This window comes from Nipponia nippon, unplaced genomic scaffold, assembly GCF_047370975.1.
Source record: "Nipponia nippon isolate SJK-2023a ecotype South Korea unplaced genomic scaffold, ASM4737097v1 scaffold_11, whole genome shotgun sequence".
Taxonomy (NCBI): domain Eukaryota; kingdom Metazoa; phylum Chordata; class Aves; order Pelecaniformes; family Threskiornithidae; genus Nipponia; species Nipponia nippon.
In genome coordinates this window covers 13,877,272-13,894,901 of record NW_028262302.1, presented here as the reverse complement: position 1 = coordinate 13,894,901, position 17,630 = coordinate 13,877,272, and the positions used below count along the sequence as shown (strand labels likewise).

General features: G+C 40.1%; 1 protein-coding gene across 1 annotated transcript in view; it reads left to right on the top strand.

Moving 5' to 3' along the window:
• The first annotated feature begins 5,161 nt into the window (after positions 1-5,161).
• The window catches only part of FBLN5 (fibulin 5), a 57,247-nt gene continuing 44,778 nt past the window's right edge, over positions 5,162-17,630 (top strand). Inside the window, exons 1-2 of the mRNA XM_009475895.2 lie at positions 5,162-5,650; positions 15,792-15,985. Of these exons, the coding sequence (XP_009474170.1) occupies positions 15,969-15,985 (17 nt within the window). The 5' untranslated portion in view covers positions 5,162-5,650; positions 15,792-15,968. The remainder of the gene's footprint in view (positions 5,651-15,791; positions 15,986-17,630) is intronic.

Sequence of the window (17,630 nt, the reverse complement as noted above, 5' to 3'; positions counted from 1 at the left end):
CCATTTGTTTCTGCATGCTGTAAATCAGCTCCATTTATGCAGTAAGCTATGAGTCTGAGAAGGGAAATATAAAACCAAGCAAAGGTATCGAAGAACATTAGAGTTCCTCATTAAGCTACTTCGGAGAGAAGAAAATCCTCTACAGGAGAGAGATGAGAGACTTCAGTCCTTAAGTCCTAGGAGGTCTGTTGAACTATGGAGAAAATCCCCATGGCTTAGAGGTTTCTGTTCTAGGGCTTATTCCACAACTGCATTGGTGGGGTTTGTTGCTTTGTTAGAAATCAAATGTGCTCTGTGTTCCAGGCAGTGCTTTCCCACTGAAAAGTATAGAACAACTTCATTGCCTTGTTTCTCTCTTTTCTTACACTGTTTCACAGACTATTATAAACCTTCAAGAGTTGTTTTTATTGAAAGATTAGCAGATATATTTTTTTTCCTCTAATTTTTCTTCTGTGTTTACTTTGTGCTTGGTAACTGTTTCATATATATTTACCTTACCAGTTTCCCACATATAAGTATGTGACTCATGTAGTCTATCCTGTTAATTGTGTGGGTCTTTCACACAGCAGCAGGGGGAAAAAAATTCTCTGTAGAATTTGTGAGCAGGTGCAGTGGTTGAAAATTTTCATTCTTCATTTAACTTAATTGTTCTCTTTCACCTTGCTTTTGCAAGGAAAAAAGAGCATGGTCCTCCTAGTTTTGGTCTAACAAGCTGTCAGTTATCTTTAGTGGTAAGGTTAACGGAATTCTAGTAAGGAATTAATTTTGCAAATTTGATGTAAGGGGGAAAAATAAGGGTTAGGATTTTCTGTTGTCCTCTTTAGACTCTTTCATTTTTGTATATTCTTTGCTCATCCTGCATTCTATGCAAAGAGAAGGAAGTAACTGGTTGATCTTTCTAATTGTTACTGTAAAAGAATGCGGGGGGGGGGGGGGGGGTTTTGTTTTTTTTTAAATTAAACTCTCCTGCATTAAACCAGTTAGTCACAACCATATAATTTGTCACATTATAGTGACCAGTATAGAAAGATTTTATTTTTTTTTTTACCAAATGTCAGTTCCCAGCCTTCATTTTATTATTGCTTCTTATTCATGTTCTTGACCCATTTTGCATAAATATTTACTAAGAAGGCAGGCTACTTGGAATATATATAGCAGTGACTGATTGATAAAGCAGAAGAGACAGAATAGAAGATGCTTGCCTTGTAAGTATTTCACATTATCACATACCTCATGACAGCTTTGCAATTTTAAGCCTTGATGTCTTCTTACTGCCAGTTTTAATGACTTTATTGCCATATTATCATATAAAAGTTCCAGAATTTTTTCAACTCATTTAATCAGACATACTTGTAAACTTGATGTTGCATCTTCCCAAACACTTCCAGTTTGGGAGCAGATTTAACTAGAATAAAATTAAATTCCTTTTTTGTCACCTACTTGAAGAAAAAAATACAAACATTTGTTTAATATGGAGAGACATTAGTATACCATGAAAATAGCAGGGATAACAGCTTCATGCATTCTTTCAAACAGAGAGAAGTCTTTGATTTATCTAAACATACAAACCAAGATAGTCTTTGTGTCAATATACTTATATACTTTGTGTTAATGTTTAAAATATATATATATATATAAAATACATATATATATACACATATGGCAGTGGTAGCAGTAGGGCTTGAGGAATTAAAAGCATTGTATGTATTTGTTCTATTTTGGATCTTTTTTTCCCCCCTTCCGGTAAATTTAATAGTTTGTTGCCTTGAGTAGTTGTCTTGCAGGTTGAAAGCTTCAAATTAGCTTTCTTAGAAAATAATATATAAGAATTACCAGCCTCCAGTTTTTTTCTGTTGTGTCATGCCATTACTGCTGAATTTATTTGCAGCCCCGCAAAGCTTAAATACGGAAACTAGTCTTCAATAAAAAAATAAAGGAATAGACAGTTGCTGGCGTTTTAGTTAAAGGAAAAAATAAATTGTACATGGCATGTCGTTTATAGCAGTAGCAACACTGAGTCTTGGACTATCATGTTTCTCTCAAGATTATAGAAGAGTATGGCATTCTAAATTTCAGTATCTGAAAGCATCACCTATCTAACTCTGAACTACGTTTTGTAGCAAGTAGTCGTTACAACGTGTTATCAGCATAAGTGTGCAAGAAACGTGCCTGTTGTTTGCTGGTTGTGTTAGATCTGTTGACAGGCTAATTCGGACAAATTTATTCTAAACTGGGAGTTCAGCCATGCTGCTAAAACTCTCAAACATTTTGCCAAGCAGAAGAAAATTGTATCAAGTGATTAAAGGCTTATTTTCTTTGTAGGAAATAATAATTGGAAGATAACTGTTAATTTTTTTTCATACATAAAAAGGGGCATTTATCATTCAGTAAGTGACAATATTAAGTAATTTGGGGTCATTCTATGCCTTCTTATTGAGCTTGTTGCATTGCTGGTTAAATCTAATTTCTTTTAAAATGTTCACAGATGTTGTTCATCATCCTTGAGCACTGATAGTGAATTAATCTTTATCTTGTGTTGAGATAGCCATTAAACAGCTTCTCACAGATTAGATTTTAAAATTAGTGTTGCTGGCACTCAAGTTTCTGGCAGTCTGTGCCAAACTGCCCTTGAAAAGCTTAACCATTTTTGGTCTGTGATGGTCAGCTAATATATACTACTGTGAATATCCACAGTAACACCAAAAACGTTTCCCAGGCCTCTTACGCAGACTGAAAACACCTTTTTTTCTCTATTTGTAGCCATTTTGATTAGAGGTCTTTTATGTCTTGGGTTGTTTGGTTGGGGGTTTTTTGGTTTTTTGTTTGGTTGGTTGTTGGTTTTTTTTTTTATTGTTCTCATTGGGAATCATACACAAATGTTTCCCCCTTTGAGGAAACATGATGCAGCTCCCTTGCTATTCGTAGTTCCAGCTGTGTGCAATGTTATACCCAGAAAGGAAGTGCCTCTTTTTTTTAAGTCTGTTTCTGCCAATTCTGTTTTATTCCGATTACCACAGCAATGTTTTCTTCCAATGTGAATGTACACTATTTAGATTTCCCCCTATAACTATAAATTCTTGTGAATGTCGTAGTACCACAGCTGGGATGGCTCCTGTGGTTGCAGATGCTGAGCATGTATGCTACTAGATCACCTAACTAGGGATATGAATGTCTTTCAAACGTTTGCATGTAGTAATGGAGTGACATCTCAAATTGCTAGAAGAGAGATGCAGATTCACACCAAGTCAAAAGTTCAAGGTAAAAAAAGAGGGGGGATGGACATCACAGATGACTCTCTCTTGCCATATTTCTGCTATCATTTATTAGGTGGACTAGAAAAATACAGCAGTCAAGAAAAACATATGAATGTAGTAGCGTGGTCCCAGAAGACTTGGTTTTGAGTGAAGTGAGAACAAATTAATCTGATAAATTTAATACACGTTGATCAAATTTAACATTGATTACCCTGACAAATTCAAAACCATTCATTATGCTCATAAGATGAAACAATAATTCCTATTTTAAAGATACAGCGTCTGTTGGTAGGGATTGGAGCTTTGCCACATTTGAAAAAAGGTCAAACTCAACATCTTCTCAATCTTGAAGGAACTTTGCTGAATACACAAACGAGGAAACTTCGCCGCTAAGGTTATGCTTTCAAGACCGTTCAGCCGCCTGCCAACTGAGCTGAGCCCCAGGAACAGATAGCAGCCCAGGTAATTACATTTTCAGTAGGCAGTTTCTGGTCCCCAATGGTAGCAGCTGCACAAAGCTCTGTAGCAGTGTTCCAGTTTGCTGGAGTTTTGCCCTAAATTGGTAAAGAAAGGAAGATGGCTGCAGCTTCTTATTCAGCAATAGAAGCTGTGGCCTGAGCTTTGTTTCCTTACCTGAGATCATAAAGAAATGATCCCTTGGATCCTTGTGTTTTGATTTATACTGGGAGAGACAACTTGCCATTTTCTTAAGTGACTGGCAGACTTTGGATCATACTGCACATAGCTAGTCTTCCTTAAGCCATCAATCTGCTGTCAAATATTAGGAGTGTAAACATCTTACTCTTTGAATTATGTAGAAATTAGTGTAAACTTTTTTTTTCTGCAATCCTAAAACCTGTACAATCTCAGATTGTTGTTCTAATGCCCAGTCAGCTGGAAGACACCCAGGAAGGAAGCTTGTGTGTACACAGAAGTCCTCAATCATCTACTTCCAGCATAGTGTGTTTTAATGAAGTCCAGTTTTGCTTGGGCAAGACCCAGCCTATCTTGGGACTTACACCCCCTGCTCTAAAGGAACATATGGGGAAGATATTCCCAAATTCTCCTAAGTATTTTTATGGTTAACTGGCAAGTACATGCAGAGTCGGTGACAACAGAGGAGTTAACACAGGTTTCATGAAGGTGCGAAAACAAGTCAAACTGGCAAAAAGTGGGACAACAGATTTCCTAATTGAAGGTATGTTAATGCACAATAGTGAAACCCAGCTATAATGTTCGTACAGGGCATATATTTGAGTAGATCAATCACTTAGGTACTTTAGGGCCTGTGTGCTTATTATGTGAGGTAAACTTTAACCTACTCTGCTGAAAAAAAAGAGGTGGTGTGCAGCTCCTGCAAGTGGATGAGGAGATGAAATGGGTTTGCTAGCATCCACATCCTTTACTGAAGTCTAACTAAAATGTGCATCTGACAGCAGAAAATTTGAAGGTGAATTTTTTTCCGAAGAAAAGGGTGTCCTTCTCCACCGAGACTAGAAAATGTCTTTCTAAATGTACTTTGCCATTTGTGAGTATCCTGACAAAAGCAAAAATAACTAATATCGTTCAGTGTGTGCAATGTGAGAGTTGTCTTCCTACAACTTCCCACAACAGTAATAAGAATAAATATTAAAAAAAAAAAGATGATTTCATATATGTTTTGCATCAAAACCTTCTCAGCTTCACTTTTTTTGAGTACATTTGCTCCTGCTGATATGTGTGAGGCAGGCTGTGGTCTTCTGCTTGTCCCCAGAGAAATGCAGCTAGAGACTCAATACGTGCTTTTTAGCAGCCCTGACAATACGCCTTGGGTTTTGAGAAGACCATTCTTGTTACCAAGAAAGCGGTGTTGCAGTTTAGTCTCGGTGCTTCACGTGGCTGCTGAACTTGTCAGCGGCAGAGTTTTGCATGTGTACCAGGTGGGAATTGTATGAACGAATGAAAGAAATTGTATGCAGTGTTTGACAGGGAGTAGACCAGAAATCATATTTCCCCATGGCTCAATCTAGTTTTCAATGCTTGCAATTAACGATTTGTTTTAATGAGAGAACCATTTAAAATGTATTACTTTGTGGAAAAAGTGGAGAAGTAGAAAAAGATTATAATATTTGAGTTATGGTCAACTATTATTAGAGGGTTTTGTCAATGATTGACAGAACAGAATTTAGAAGCACTGTCACATGGCATTTCAACAAGCAGTGACAGGCTACAGATCAACGGTATCAGGGAAACAGATGATTTGTGCCTATTTTTTGTGTTTGTTAACAAAGTGAGCAAGTCTGACCCTTGCTGTACCAACAACCTAGAATGTTGTTCTGTCTCCCTTAGTGTAAAGGAAACCTAACTCTTCGGAGAGCTGTCCGGATACAGTCTGAATATCAACCAGTACCACCAAGGTAAGGGGAATCTGGCAGCGCTTCTGTGCAGTTAACCCTAAGGTTTTCTCATTTGCAGCATCGGGTGCTGCCTGTGTTTCCCCGCAGTGAATTTCAAGATGGTTATGCAAGATGGATTGAATTGCAGCATGACCAGGTTTGGGGCACAGACCAAAGAGGTTTTACAGATTTGAGGCAGCTAGGAACTATTTCTTTTATGTCGTTATGAAATGGTAACTATTAGCCATCGCTGTAGCACAGCCACTTTGTATCTAATGTTTGTTGATGGAATAATTAATAATCCAAGGGGTCAGGGAAAAGAAGCACATAACACACTCAAAATGGTGTGTATTTTATCATTTGGCAGCTTTCTGTGAAGGCTATTCTATCAGGTGAGCAAAGCTGGATAATTGGTCTTGATCTATTAAAAGCAGACCGGTGGCAGCTCCTGACTCCCTAGAAGGGGGAGCACTGCTAAACACAGCCCTCTGAGAACAGGAAGCCAAGAGGTATAATGCTTCGAATCTAAACTTTTGTAAATTAGGGAGTAGGGAGCTAAGAACATGCTAAGGTTTTGAGAATTTGACTTTTCAATGCTGCCCAGAGAGGTAGAAGCCCATGTGAAGTTTGGCAGAGGCAACTGGATTTATACAACTAAATAAAGGTACCCTGATTTATACAACTTAGGTACCCTGAATCCATGTGATTCCTGAACAGTAAGTATGGTATTATCAATAAAAATATATTTAGCCTAAGCAACTGGATGTAAATAGCACAATAGAAGAGGTAGTAGCAGTTTTGAGCAATGGGAACGTGTATAAAAGATGAGAGCTGCAAACATTATTTCTCAGGAGAACAAGTAGGCACTTTTGAGTGCAGGTGTCTGAGAAACTGCATATAGGAAGGGAAATAAAGGATTCAGCATTCAGTCATGGGGTAGCCAACCAGACGAAATGTTGGTTGTAAAATTAACCTTTATGTAAAAATGCTTCCCCATCTCCTGCAGTATTTTTCTCTATTGTTATGAGGTATTAAAGTATTTGAGTGACGCTTTTTTTTGTAATAAAAGGGTGTTTTCAGAATTACAAGCAAATCATTGAGTTGATTCTGGTTCATCCATATATTTTGGTTTACATGGATCCAACACTAAATTGTACCAGAAGTAAAAATATAGTAAAGTGGCTTAAATGGTAGACTGGAGCACTGAAAAATAGTCATCAAAACTGAAACTTTTTCTGGAAATAGAATTGGAAAATATTTAGACTGCACTTTGCTCTGTATGCTCAAGCAGTGGGTGCCAATAAAAATGAAGGCAAACAGAAGACTGCCTTATTTTTGACAATAGAAGCAGGAACAGATGTGTTTAACAGTTTTCAGCTAACTTAGAGGAGGCTTATTATGAAACTAGAAAAATTTGAGGAGTGCAGGATTCTAAAGAAAACGAATGAGTCATAACGAGGCTTGCCAGCTCTGTCTGGACCCAAACCCAGACTCTGAATAGCACACTGTCTGCAGAGAACTCGGGCTCAAGGACCTACAGAGTGCCACCTGCAGGGAAAGATCATGCAGATGGTACCTCTGTCTTTACTGGACTCTTGACAGAACGACGATTATGGTGTGCTGCCCAGAACCTGCCTACTTGGACTGGGGATTCAGGGAGCCCTCAGCACTCTGGCTGTGATGTTCTTCTCCTGAACTCCACCAGTGGCTCCAGCTTCCTTGTACTGGTACTTTTAATAGTCAGATGCTTTGCAGGCAACCTGAAGCCTGCACTGCTCTGGTCAAATGTGACTAGTAAACCTAGTTCATGAAAGAAAAGATTTTCATTAGAAACTAAAATGGAATAGGGAAATATCAGAAATCATTGCAGTTGATCAAAACCTGAAGGGCCTACCTTCCAGTTCTGGAGGTATAAATGAAACTCTGGTGAGAGGCCAAACTGAATCTGAATTGAGCGTGTAACTCACAGGAAAAAGGTTACGTGTACTCTGTCTCAGTGACATGGTCTTGACTTTGTGCTTGGCACCGAGTCCCCCAGTTGTCCAGGGTACTGATGTATCCATGACTGCTACCAAAAAAAGAGTGTGAAGGAGAGGAGACGGGCTTAGTGCTGAGAATTTCCATTTCAAAAAGCAGCTGGACTTGCCTTCTTGGGTCCTTCCCTCTTCCCCCCTCTTCCTGGTCTTCTAAAGGTATCTCAGCAGACCTCCTAATGGCATGTTCCAGTGCCAAGACCCCTGGGAGTCTTAGCCACACCTAACTCAGCTTCAGTGCCCATTCCATGGGCCCTTTCTTGGGCTACCAGGGGTGGCTACAAAGGCTGTAGGTGAAATCCCAGACTTAGAAAGAAATGGCAACTATTATACCCAAATTCCCAAGTTTTTGCTGGGAAAATTTCATGTTTGCTATTTACAGGCACCAGTTAGGAGTTGGCTGGAGCTACTTTCAGTTGTATGGAGTAACAGAGTAAATGTAAAAATAAATCCGTATACCATGGATCAGAGCTAGTTTTCTGAGATACATAGCTGTTAAGGATAATCTCCAAGAAAATCTATGCCTAAAAGAGCAACACTAAGTCTCCTGTGCTGTGCTACTGATTTGCCTGATATATTGGATTTACTGTTCTATATTTTCTGAAGCATTATACAGAAACCTATTAAATACAGTATCTTATTTGTTACCTTCTGCTCTTCTAGCACTAAGGCAATTTTATGAGAGGTTATACTTATGGCAAATAATTCAGCTGTTACATACCTTCACATTTAACTCAGTTACAACACTTAATTTCTAAATGTCAAATGAGTTCTGATGAATTGTTGTTCTTCATTTTCTTGATTTGTTCTACAACCTCTTCTGCTGGCACTTCAATTTTAGGCAGATCCTCCCAAGTATCACCTTTTTTTTGTTGTTTTACTTCTTTCTTTTTTTTTTTTTTTAATTCCACTGTGGGAACCTCTTGAAGTTTCTCTAGCAAATGCAGATGAAGCAGAATCACTTAACTTTCTACTGTGATTTTATCTTTTCTAAGCACTATTTTTATACCTTGTTCATCTGTTGGCTTTGCAGACTGTTTGGCAGTTTTCCGGCTCTTGGTGTGTCTGAAAAAGAATTTATTATTAGCTTTTATGCCTCTTACAATTTGTTTCTCAAACTTTCTTGGCCTGCTTTTCTGGTTTTTACATTTAACCTGTCAGAGTTTTTGTTCCTTTCTATTTTCTTCGTCTGGCACAACTTCAGCTTCTTGAATTTTGCTCTGAAACAGTGGACAAAATGGGGACTGATTGCTTTATCAGGCTCCAGCTATGGGCTCTGTGAGCAGTACAAGTGCCTCTGTTGGGAGCAGGGTCCAGTTCCACAGACTTTTCACACGGCTGCTTGCAGTTCTGGTCCCCCAGAGCACCCGAACGGGCTGGAGCCCCTGGGAACAGCCAGGCTGCTTCTGCAGGGGCGGCTCCCGGTACTGCTGAGCTCCTTGGGCTGCGACAACCAATGCAACTCAAAAAAAAAAAAAAAAAAAAAAAAGAAACAATCTGTGCTGTAAACTGCATCCTTTTGCAAGAATTTGTAAGCACTGCAGCACACGTATAGCAGAACTAGCAAACAGGAGTACATCTCCTGCTCGGTGGAATTGCTACCCATAGCATTGAGTCGTTTCTTCATAGCAGCCCTCGTTGCGGCAGAGCAGCGAATAATGAGTCTGAAAACAAACAGACAACACACACCATTTTTATCACCCAGGTTCATAGCCAATTTATTTCCAAACAGCATGGTTAACTTACAAAACCCCAAAAGTAAACAGGTAAATTAGGAAATGGTGTAATCCCTGCTATGGGAATAACAAAATTAAGTGTAGTAGGTTTTAAATTGAAGAAAAGTTTATAAATGTCTTCTGGGGTTAGGAAAGCAGTTGAGTAAGTACAAAACAGTCAAAATTATACCTCTCCTCATACGGAAACCTTCTGCCACTCCCATATTTGTCTAACGTATAACCCTGGAAATCATAAGATAAGGAAAAGATCCAAAAACATGGGCATCTTTGCTGATTGTTTAATTGGAAAAAGAAACCAGAGGTCTTTGCTTATATGGGCACCTATGAGAGTGAAACGTTTAAAAAGTGAATGTTTTCTACCACTTGGAAAGAGAGAAGCTCTGGAAGAGAGGGCTGATGTCAAATATTTTTCTACTCTGGATTCATCAGCAGGGTTCTGGCAGGTGCCCTTACAAAAATAGTGCACATACTTGTGAACATTCAAACATCCCCGTGGAGAGATGGCATTTCCACAGACGTGTTTGGGTTTGCTCAGAACCTGGAGTGTTTTAATGGAAAATGCAGAATATGTTCAATGCTGTGAAGGGTAACCTTTTGCTCTGGATAAAAGCAAAATGAATTGCCTAAGCAGAGTAAAAGAAATGCCAAAAAAACAAAAAACAAACAAACAAAAAAACCCAAAATGGAGGAAGGTTGCTCAACTAAATCTGAGGAAAAAAAGGAAAACCCACCCAAAATGTCAATTCCATGTGATGGAAATAAAGTACCTGGGAGAGGAGGAAGCACAGGTGAAGCTGATGTTTTACTAGCACACATGCCCCAGCAGACAGGGAATGCTGCCAGGTTAACTTGGAAGGGTGAACTACTGTCTCCAGTCAGCTGCTCTAACGTGCAGCCTGATGCTGCTGTGCCAGATGTGCCCAGTGTGGACGGTGTGGAGCACAAGTTAGTAAAGAACTTGGGAAACTGCAAAAGACACTGCAGTCTTAAGGCATTTAAGCATAAAATAAATCGGTCCTGAATATTTCTAAGGGATGTTTTATATGTGCTTTTAACTGTCTGGTCATAATTGGAGACCAATGGTTTATGTATCCCAGGCACTTGCAAAGACCGAATGTTGGCTTGCCAAATAGTGAAACAGACTTTAGTCTTGGTCCAGAAGTATTAAGAGTTTTAGGTCTTTATTTATGGAAGGTCATTCTTAGCTGAAACTGGCCATAAAGGATTTATGCTTGTTATTAAAGGGGGCTGGTAAACATCTTGTCACAAGATTAAAGAGCATTGTTTTCAACCACACTGTCTAGACCGTTTGACAAAAATGCAGAAGAGCAAAGACCACAGCCTAGCTTATGTACATGTCAATCTTATAAAATAAACACAAACAAACTAAAACGTCTGTCTAGTTTCAGGCAAAATGGGAACTGCAGTTACCAGAGCTATGCTCAAGGATGAGATTCAACAGAAAAAAAAGTAAAAGTATTAACAGTGGCCGGGGGTTCTCGGATACTCACAACAACTCAAGGGGGAGCTGTGTGTTCTCGAGGGGATCTTTTGTCTTTAGTTACAGGACGATGTTCTATCCACTTTTCACAGGAAAATAGTTTTAAAAGCATAAATGCTGGTCATTTAAGGATTGAAAAATCAAGAAGAATGTGGTATACTGTTGCAAATGAATAGTAACATGAAGGGACCTGCGGAGAGTTGTCACATGCACGAAAAATGCTGTGAAAGACTCTGTGTTTTTCCTGGGAAAGTCATAAAAAGCTTTTAGTTTGTTTGCTTACCTTGCTTTTGTTGAGGGAAAAAAACCTGGACCCATACTGAAGCATTCTTCCAAGAATATTACCCTTTTTTGCCTCAGGCGGCCTTCCTAGAAAACACTACAGCTAAACAGGCGATCACGAACATCAAACTTGGTCTCACTAAAGGAACTATACCTGCAACAGTTTTGTCTTACAGCAAAAGCCGTTCACTGGGCATAGGTTTAAGCTGTTTGGGTTTCAGTATGTACCTGCTAGATCCTACTATTCCTCAGTTAATGGGATGATGAATATGTTTTCAAAGCAACGAAGTGGAGTCAGATACCAGCCCATGTTTAGTGTTTTTACATTTCAGAATGGATCCAGTGGTGCCTGAACTTTCCACTGATTACTTTCTTCCTAAAAATGTGAAAATATGCTGTTAGAAACCAGTAGCAGAGTGACCACAGACCTGTAAAGATAGTTACCTCTGTAAGATGTAGAGTTAGATAAGGTAAAACAAAAACTTTAAATTATGTGGTCCATCTGGTGGGGTACTCTGAGAACATCTGCTACTATATGAAAGGGGCACTCTGCTTATTGTTCTTGGGAAGCAGTGGTATCGTCAGTGGTATTGCCATCCCGAAGGAACGGGTGACATCTCCATGCAGGAGGGAAGGAAGGGATGCTGTATTGGCTCTTTTTTCCATGGATATCTCACACAGGTGGTAACTGTACCATATTGAGACAACTGAGCCCCAAGAGACAGCAGCACAACAGGAACTGTTACACTTCTTCCTTCCTAACACCAGCAGTGTGACCTGCAAATCAACACAAGACATCTCAGACACTCCATGTTCACAGTACATTTTAGTTAGCACTAGTGATGTTTTTAAAGTTACATATTACATTAATTTTCACTGTTAATTCTTGCTTGTGTTATGTTTGGCTAGGAAAGGAAAATATGTATGGGACTGTGCTTTTGAGCTTCTGGCCGGAGCCATCTGGAACAGGTTATTGCATCGTTCATGTTGTCATGAGATGGCAATTACAGTTCAGACACTGAATGAAGCAAACCTCGGCTGATAGCGTATGGTAGTCCATCTTTGAAAAAGGAGAGGGAACCCTCGCCAAACACCAAGAGTTTGCAATTGGGATTCTGTCCTGGGAGGTGGAAGAAACAAGCCCTACTCTTTTTCAGGCAGAATTAGGGTTTGAGACCAAGTTTCCCATGTGCTTAGTGCTATTCATGTGGCAGTAGGGTGAGATGCATGTAGGTCAAATCGCTGCCTGTCACATGTTATACCAACCTGTGACAATATGAAAAGCTTGCTCATTTGGCAGGCTCCAAGAACACTTAGACCAATCTCCACAGTCAGGCAAAAGCCCAGCTTGTGAATCTCATGGAGCTTAGGGGCTATCAAAACACAATTGTTCCTGCAAATGCCCAGCAGTTGCGCTCTAAGTGTTTTACCAGTTTTGCTGGTAGAAAATTTGGTTCCATAAGGTTTGGTAGGAGCAAAATGGATGTTTTAAGCATCTGAAGCTTGGATATAGGCCCTTAAAGTGTCAATTATTGGCAAAGTCCTTCAGTGAATTCAGGTCTGTATGGCTGTGTAAGACTTGTTGCTTTCAATGACTTTGGGCTCGCACGCCTACCACCATACAGATCTGCGTGATTTGACTCTGCTCCTGCAGTTTGACAATATCCTTAAGAATGTTCAGCAAGGGCGAACTTTAAGAAATGACAAGAACATCTAAGAAGGGCGTTTGGCAGATATAGTTCTGGAGAAGTGTAAATATAATTGCAGATAGAATTAAAAAAGCAGATGAAGTGTTGTGAAAGTTAGTAGATGAGGACTTATTTTTGTGAAGCAGACTTTTTGTTCAGGAGTGCTGAGTGTAGTTAACTCTTATTGAGTTCCCTGACCTAAATACAGCTTCTGTCTCAGCATTCAGAAGCCACTAGATTATGTTCTCGGGTGCCGAGGGTCCTTGCTAACCGGGTGGTGTGCATTGTCTGCAGGAGCACGGCGTAATTCATACGTTCAGTCGTCTCATCCAAGGAGGGTAGAGTTCAGGTTACACAACATAGCTTGTGCCCCTTATGATTATATATTACACAATTTTTGAAATCCAAAGCTCAAACATAATTAATTAGAGCTATAGTTTCAACCCTAGCTATGTACAAAGCTATAGTAAGTAAGCATGTAAGAACATAGTTACTTAACAGAGCCACGTTTTGTACTGTGGACTGTTCCGCACCTCCTCATGAAGACAAAGAAAACGTCAAGGTAATCTAAATAAACCAGTGGATTTTATACATGGGGGATAGTTGAGGCCACTGAAGTGAGAGTGCTGCTAGACCTGAAGTTTAGCCACCATCCTAAGCATAAATGGCAGAGGTGTCAGCAGATGGTGCAGAAAGATATTTTGAATCGTCCATGTTTTTTTAGGGTGAACAAAAGAGTTTTTATGTACCACAAACATCTTCCTTTATGCAACTCTTCATATCAAAGAGAGTTGTGAGAAGGGTGTGGCTGCATCTCAGTATTTTGTGGCTGATGGTGGTTACAGAAAGGTGCTGCAGAAATTCCGCTTAGCCATGACATCAAATCCTTTTATTTAGGAAAAAAAAAAGTCACCACACTGTAAACTAGCCCAAGTTGTGGTTTGGTACACTTTTTATATTCTGGTTTTTATCCACTCCAGCTGTCAGATGGAGACAGGAGAAATGAAAACATTTGTACAGTATTCTTTCTTAAGGGAGCCCCTGAGGTGCTCAGGTCTGGATTCACCTCCCGTCTCCAGCGCTGCAGCACCTCTGCCAGTTGGCTGATGAATCAGAACTCCTTAGTCTGAGGTGATTCTTTGGGAGCAGATTGGTGCTGTGCTCGTACAGTGATTCTGGCACAGGTACAACGATTTTGCCATGATGGCAGGAAAAATTTGGCGGATCAGCAAGTGAAGTATTAACAAGTTTATGGAGCAAGCTCTTCATCCGCACAAATGGATGCTCAGAGCATCTACTTTGCTGTAGAGCTGTTTCTCATAGTTTCAGTAGATCTTCACACACCTAACATACAGTAAGCACTGCTACGTTTAGACTTGTTAGCTCTCCAGATCATTGAGTGTACTGGGAAACACTAGACTTACGGAGTAATGAGAATACTCACTGTTAACCTTTTGCCACGGTGAAAATTTGCCCAGTCTTTGCTTTCCATCTCTTGCCTGTTTTCTGCCCCATGACAAAACTTTCCTCTCATAACATGCCCAGAGAGCTTCTTCAGAAATCCCTTGTGTGAGTTTTTGTTACGCTTTTGGGAAGTCTATTTAAAATAAGTTAATTGGTTCTTGTTGATCTGCACATGTATTGAGACTGTTTGAATAATTCTAGGAGAGTGTTTACTTCCCATGCAATGCAGATGATGTAAGCAAGTCACTGAGAGATAAACTGTCAGAAATGGCACTGAGCGTCTGGTGCCATCTTTTTTGAAAAGTAATTTGGGCAATTAGAGCCAGCTAGTGAGGTACAGAGCTCTTGCACTTCCCATTGGCACCGATATGACTTGTAGGTGCTCAGCAACCCAGAAGCAGCTCAATCTTTGTATCTCAAGCTGGGTATCCATGCTTACAGGCCAGTTTTATGAACATGCAGCAACTCTGTTTCTCAATCTGTTACAGAGATGTATGGTAGATTTTTTTTATCTTGTTGGATATTTCACGTTTCTTAGGAATAAAGGGTTTCCTCAAATGGAAGAATCAACAGAAATCCGAAGTATTCATTTAATGTCTATGTCTGTATTTAATTTCAGTGTTCATCTTTGGATCTAGCGTAATCTTTGCGGTGTCTGATTGCTTACCTCTCACATCTCATAAATGTTCTGCTTGACCTACTAAAGCTCTGCCTGTGGCAAAGTTGCAAAACACCTGAAGAAGTACTTTATTTCCTTCCTCTTCAGGCATAACTGGAGATCTGCAAGATTTGCCTTTCCTGAGAAATATTTCATTTCACAAACCGCTCCCTTAAGCATGGGGTCAGTTTAAAAAGGGCCAGTGTTTGTAGACAAGCCATTTGTTTTCCTTTGAGTGTTTAATTTGTTTATTCCTGTTTTCAAATAATCCCCAAGCAATATAGTTCCTGTAGCTGCAATCGTCATGAATTCAAATTATTCACCTCCCAGAGGGTCAGACCTTTCATCAATGTGCCATTGGCACAAAGCAGCGAGTGTTGCATATTCATCGTCCGAGACACCGGCTAGAGGGCCTCCAAAAGCCTGACTTTTTTTTTTGTTCTCCGAGCAAGGAAAACAATCCCTTCCCTTCTCCAGTCCCTTGATAAGGGTTTCTGTCCAATAACGGTGCTCTCTGCTCTGAGGCACATTTAACTGTGAAGTTTGCAGCGGGAGAGGCTTTCCTTCAAGCTGTTAGTGTTTTATCCTGGCAGGCTCCTCGAGGTTGTTGTGAGGAGTCTAGCCAGTTGGTGAGCTTTGTAATCTAAACCAGCTGTCCCAGGCTGAGGCCCCCATTTGCATTGTTTAACATACTTAGAAAATGAAGTGTTCATTTTTAACATTCCTCCTCCAATTGGTTTAATGCTGAATTACAGAAGAGAACTAAGCAAAACCAGGTGCTTTCTCTGTATTCTCTCCAGTGTCTGAGGAGGTACAGACGGCTCCCGATCTTCTCCATTACTTGCTATTTCATTCTTTGGACTATAAATGACTGAGGAACCGAAGTGCTAGCAGAGGGTAATGTTTGGAAAAACTTTCTAGTTATTCATCAGCGCAGACTCTGGTTTTTTTTCCACCTTTCCCCAACGGTTTTGGACATGCAAGGATTAAAAAGGTAAGTGGTATGCATGAAACTTCTTTACTTACTGAAGGGAAACCTACTTGTGGAAAATATCTATGGCAGGGATTTGGTATGCCAATCCACTTGCTAAAGGCATTTGCAAAGAGACAGGATCTCAGTGGCCAGAGGTGGGGAAAGATGATCTGTCTGTTATTAAAGCTGTGCTCTCTGACGAGTTACTTCTTGATCTGTGCTTATACTCTGCGCATTAGGAACCCCGGCATCCGCAGCAATGCTGAATTGCGAGAGCAAACGATCCCACTGGCTACAGTGATTGATTTGAAGCTAATTAGTTACTATTGCAGAAGTTAATTACTAGTTTAAAATATTTTGCCTGCTGGGCAAGCTACTGTGACCAGCTGAATATAGTGTTGATAGGTTGTGCTGCATGTCTGTTAATAATTCGTGAGGGGGTTTAAGATCTAAAGTAACGAGCAAATTGAGATGGTGGTTGCAGCCAGAACACTTATGAGGCAGTAAGGTCACCCCCCCACCAAGAGGAAAGAATATATCATCTTGTAACAACAGAAGCTAAAGACCGTCTAGAAACGTATGAGTTTTGTCTGACCGGTTTTATAGGGGATTTTGTTAGCGTGCACTGCTCTGCAGTGATGTAGAACGTAGCCCAGTTGCAAGGCATGTTAACGTTCAGCTGTAACCTGCAGTATTTCCTTCTAGAGCTGTTCTTGCTATATGCGAAGTGAGTATGCAGTCTTTATACCAGTCCATGCTTTAAAATCTCTTCAAAAAGATTTGAGGAATCAATAAATGAAGTCCAAACCTAAACGGATAATGTTGTATTTTGAATGTTTTGCATCTGACTCTAAGGAAAAGTCTGTGCAGAATTTGCCTTTCCTTGTCACTCAGAAGCTGCCAACAAGCACGATCTGTCTCCGCAGCACTATGAACAACCATTTTAGGGTTTGTGTTTACTCTTCAGATCTTGTGCCTGCCTCCTCATTTAAAACAAATTTTATCAAATGTGTTGGTCACTGTGTGTGGTTTTGTCTGATGCATTTGTAGGTCTCGTTCAGCAGCTCAGTTTGCACTGGAAATCAGAGACAGCTCTAAGAGAGAAAGTTGGCAGCTCGCTTGAGTAGCAGAACTAAGGCTACCTAAAATATCCCTTGCTTCCTGTGCTGGTTTTGTGGGAGCGCATTGTACACAATTGCCATTCAGAACTAGAATCCAAGATAAGCAAGATGTGGGTCTAATTATATTGAGAAGAAATTTTATGTAAGGCAGTGGCAAAGCACTGAAATCCACAGTACATAGAAAAAAATAATCTCTTACTGTCCTTTCCTGATTTTCTGTCTGTTAGTAAATGCTTCGGGGTGGGAGCTTAGTTGACCAGAATTTTCATGCTCCAGGTAAGGAGCTCCAGATACAGCCACGGAGCTGTGTTGGCGAGGGATCCTTTTCTTTCAGTTGCAGTGAAGAGACCCAGTAGGTCCCACTAGATGCTAAGATGATACAACTGGGGAAGGCTCCAATGAAGATAGCAACTTCTAGTAGCTGATGACCTGGCACAGTGTGTCTGCTTGCAGAGCAACGTATTACTCAAGACTGAGTAAAGGGACAGAATCTGGCCCTAAGAAAATGGATTAATCTCAGATAGTCTCCTGGGGATGAAATGCGG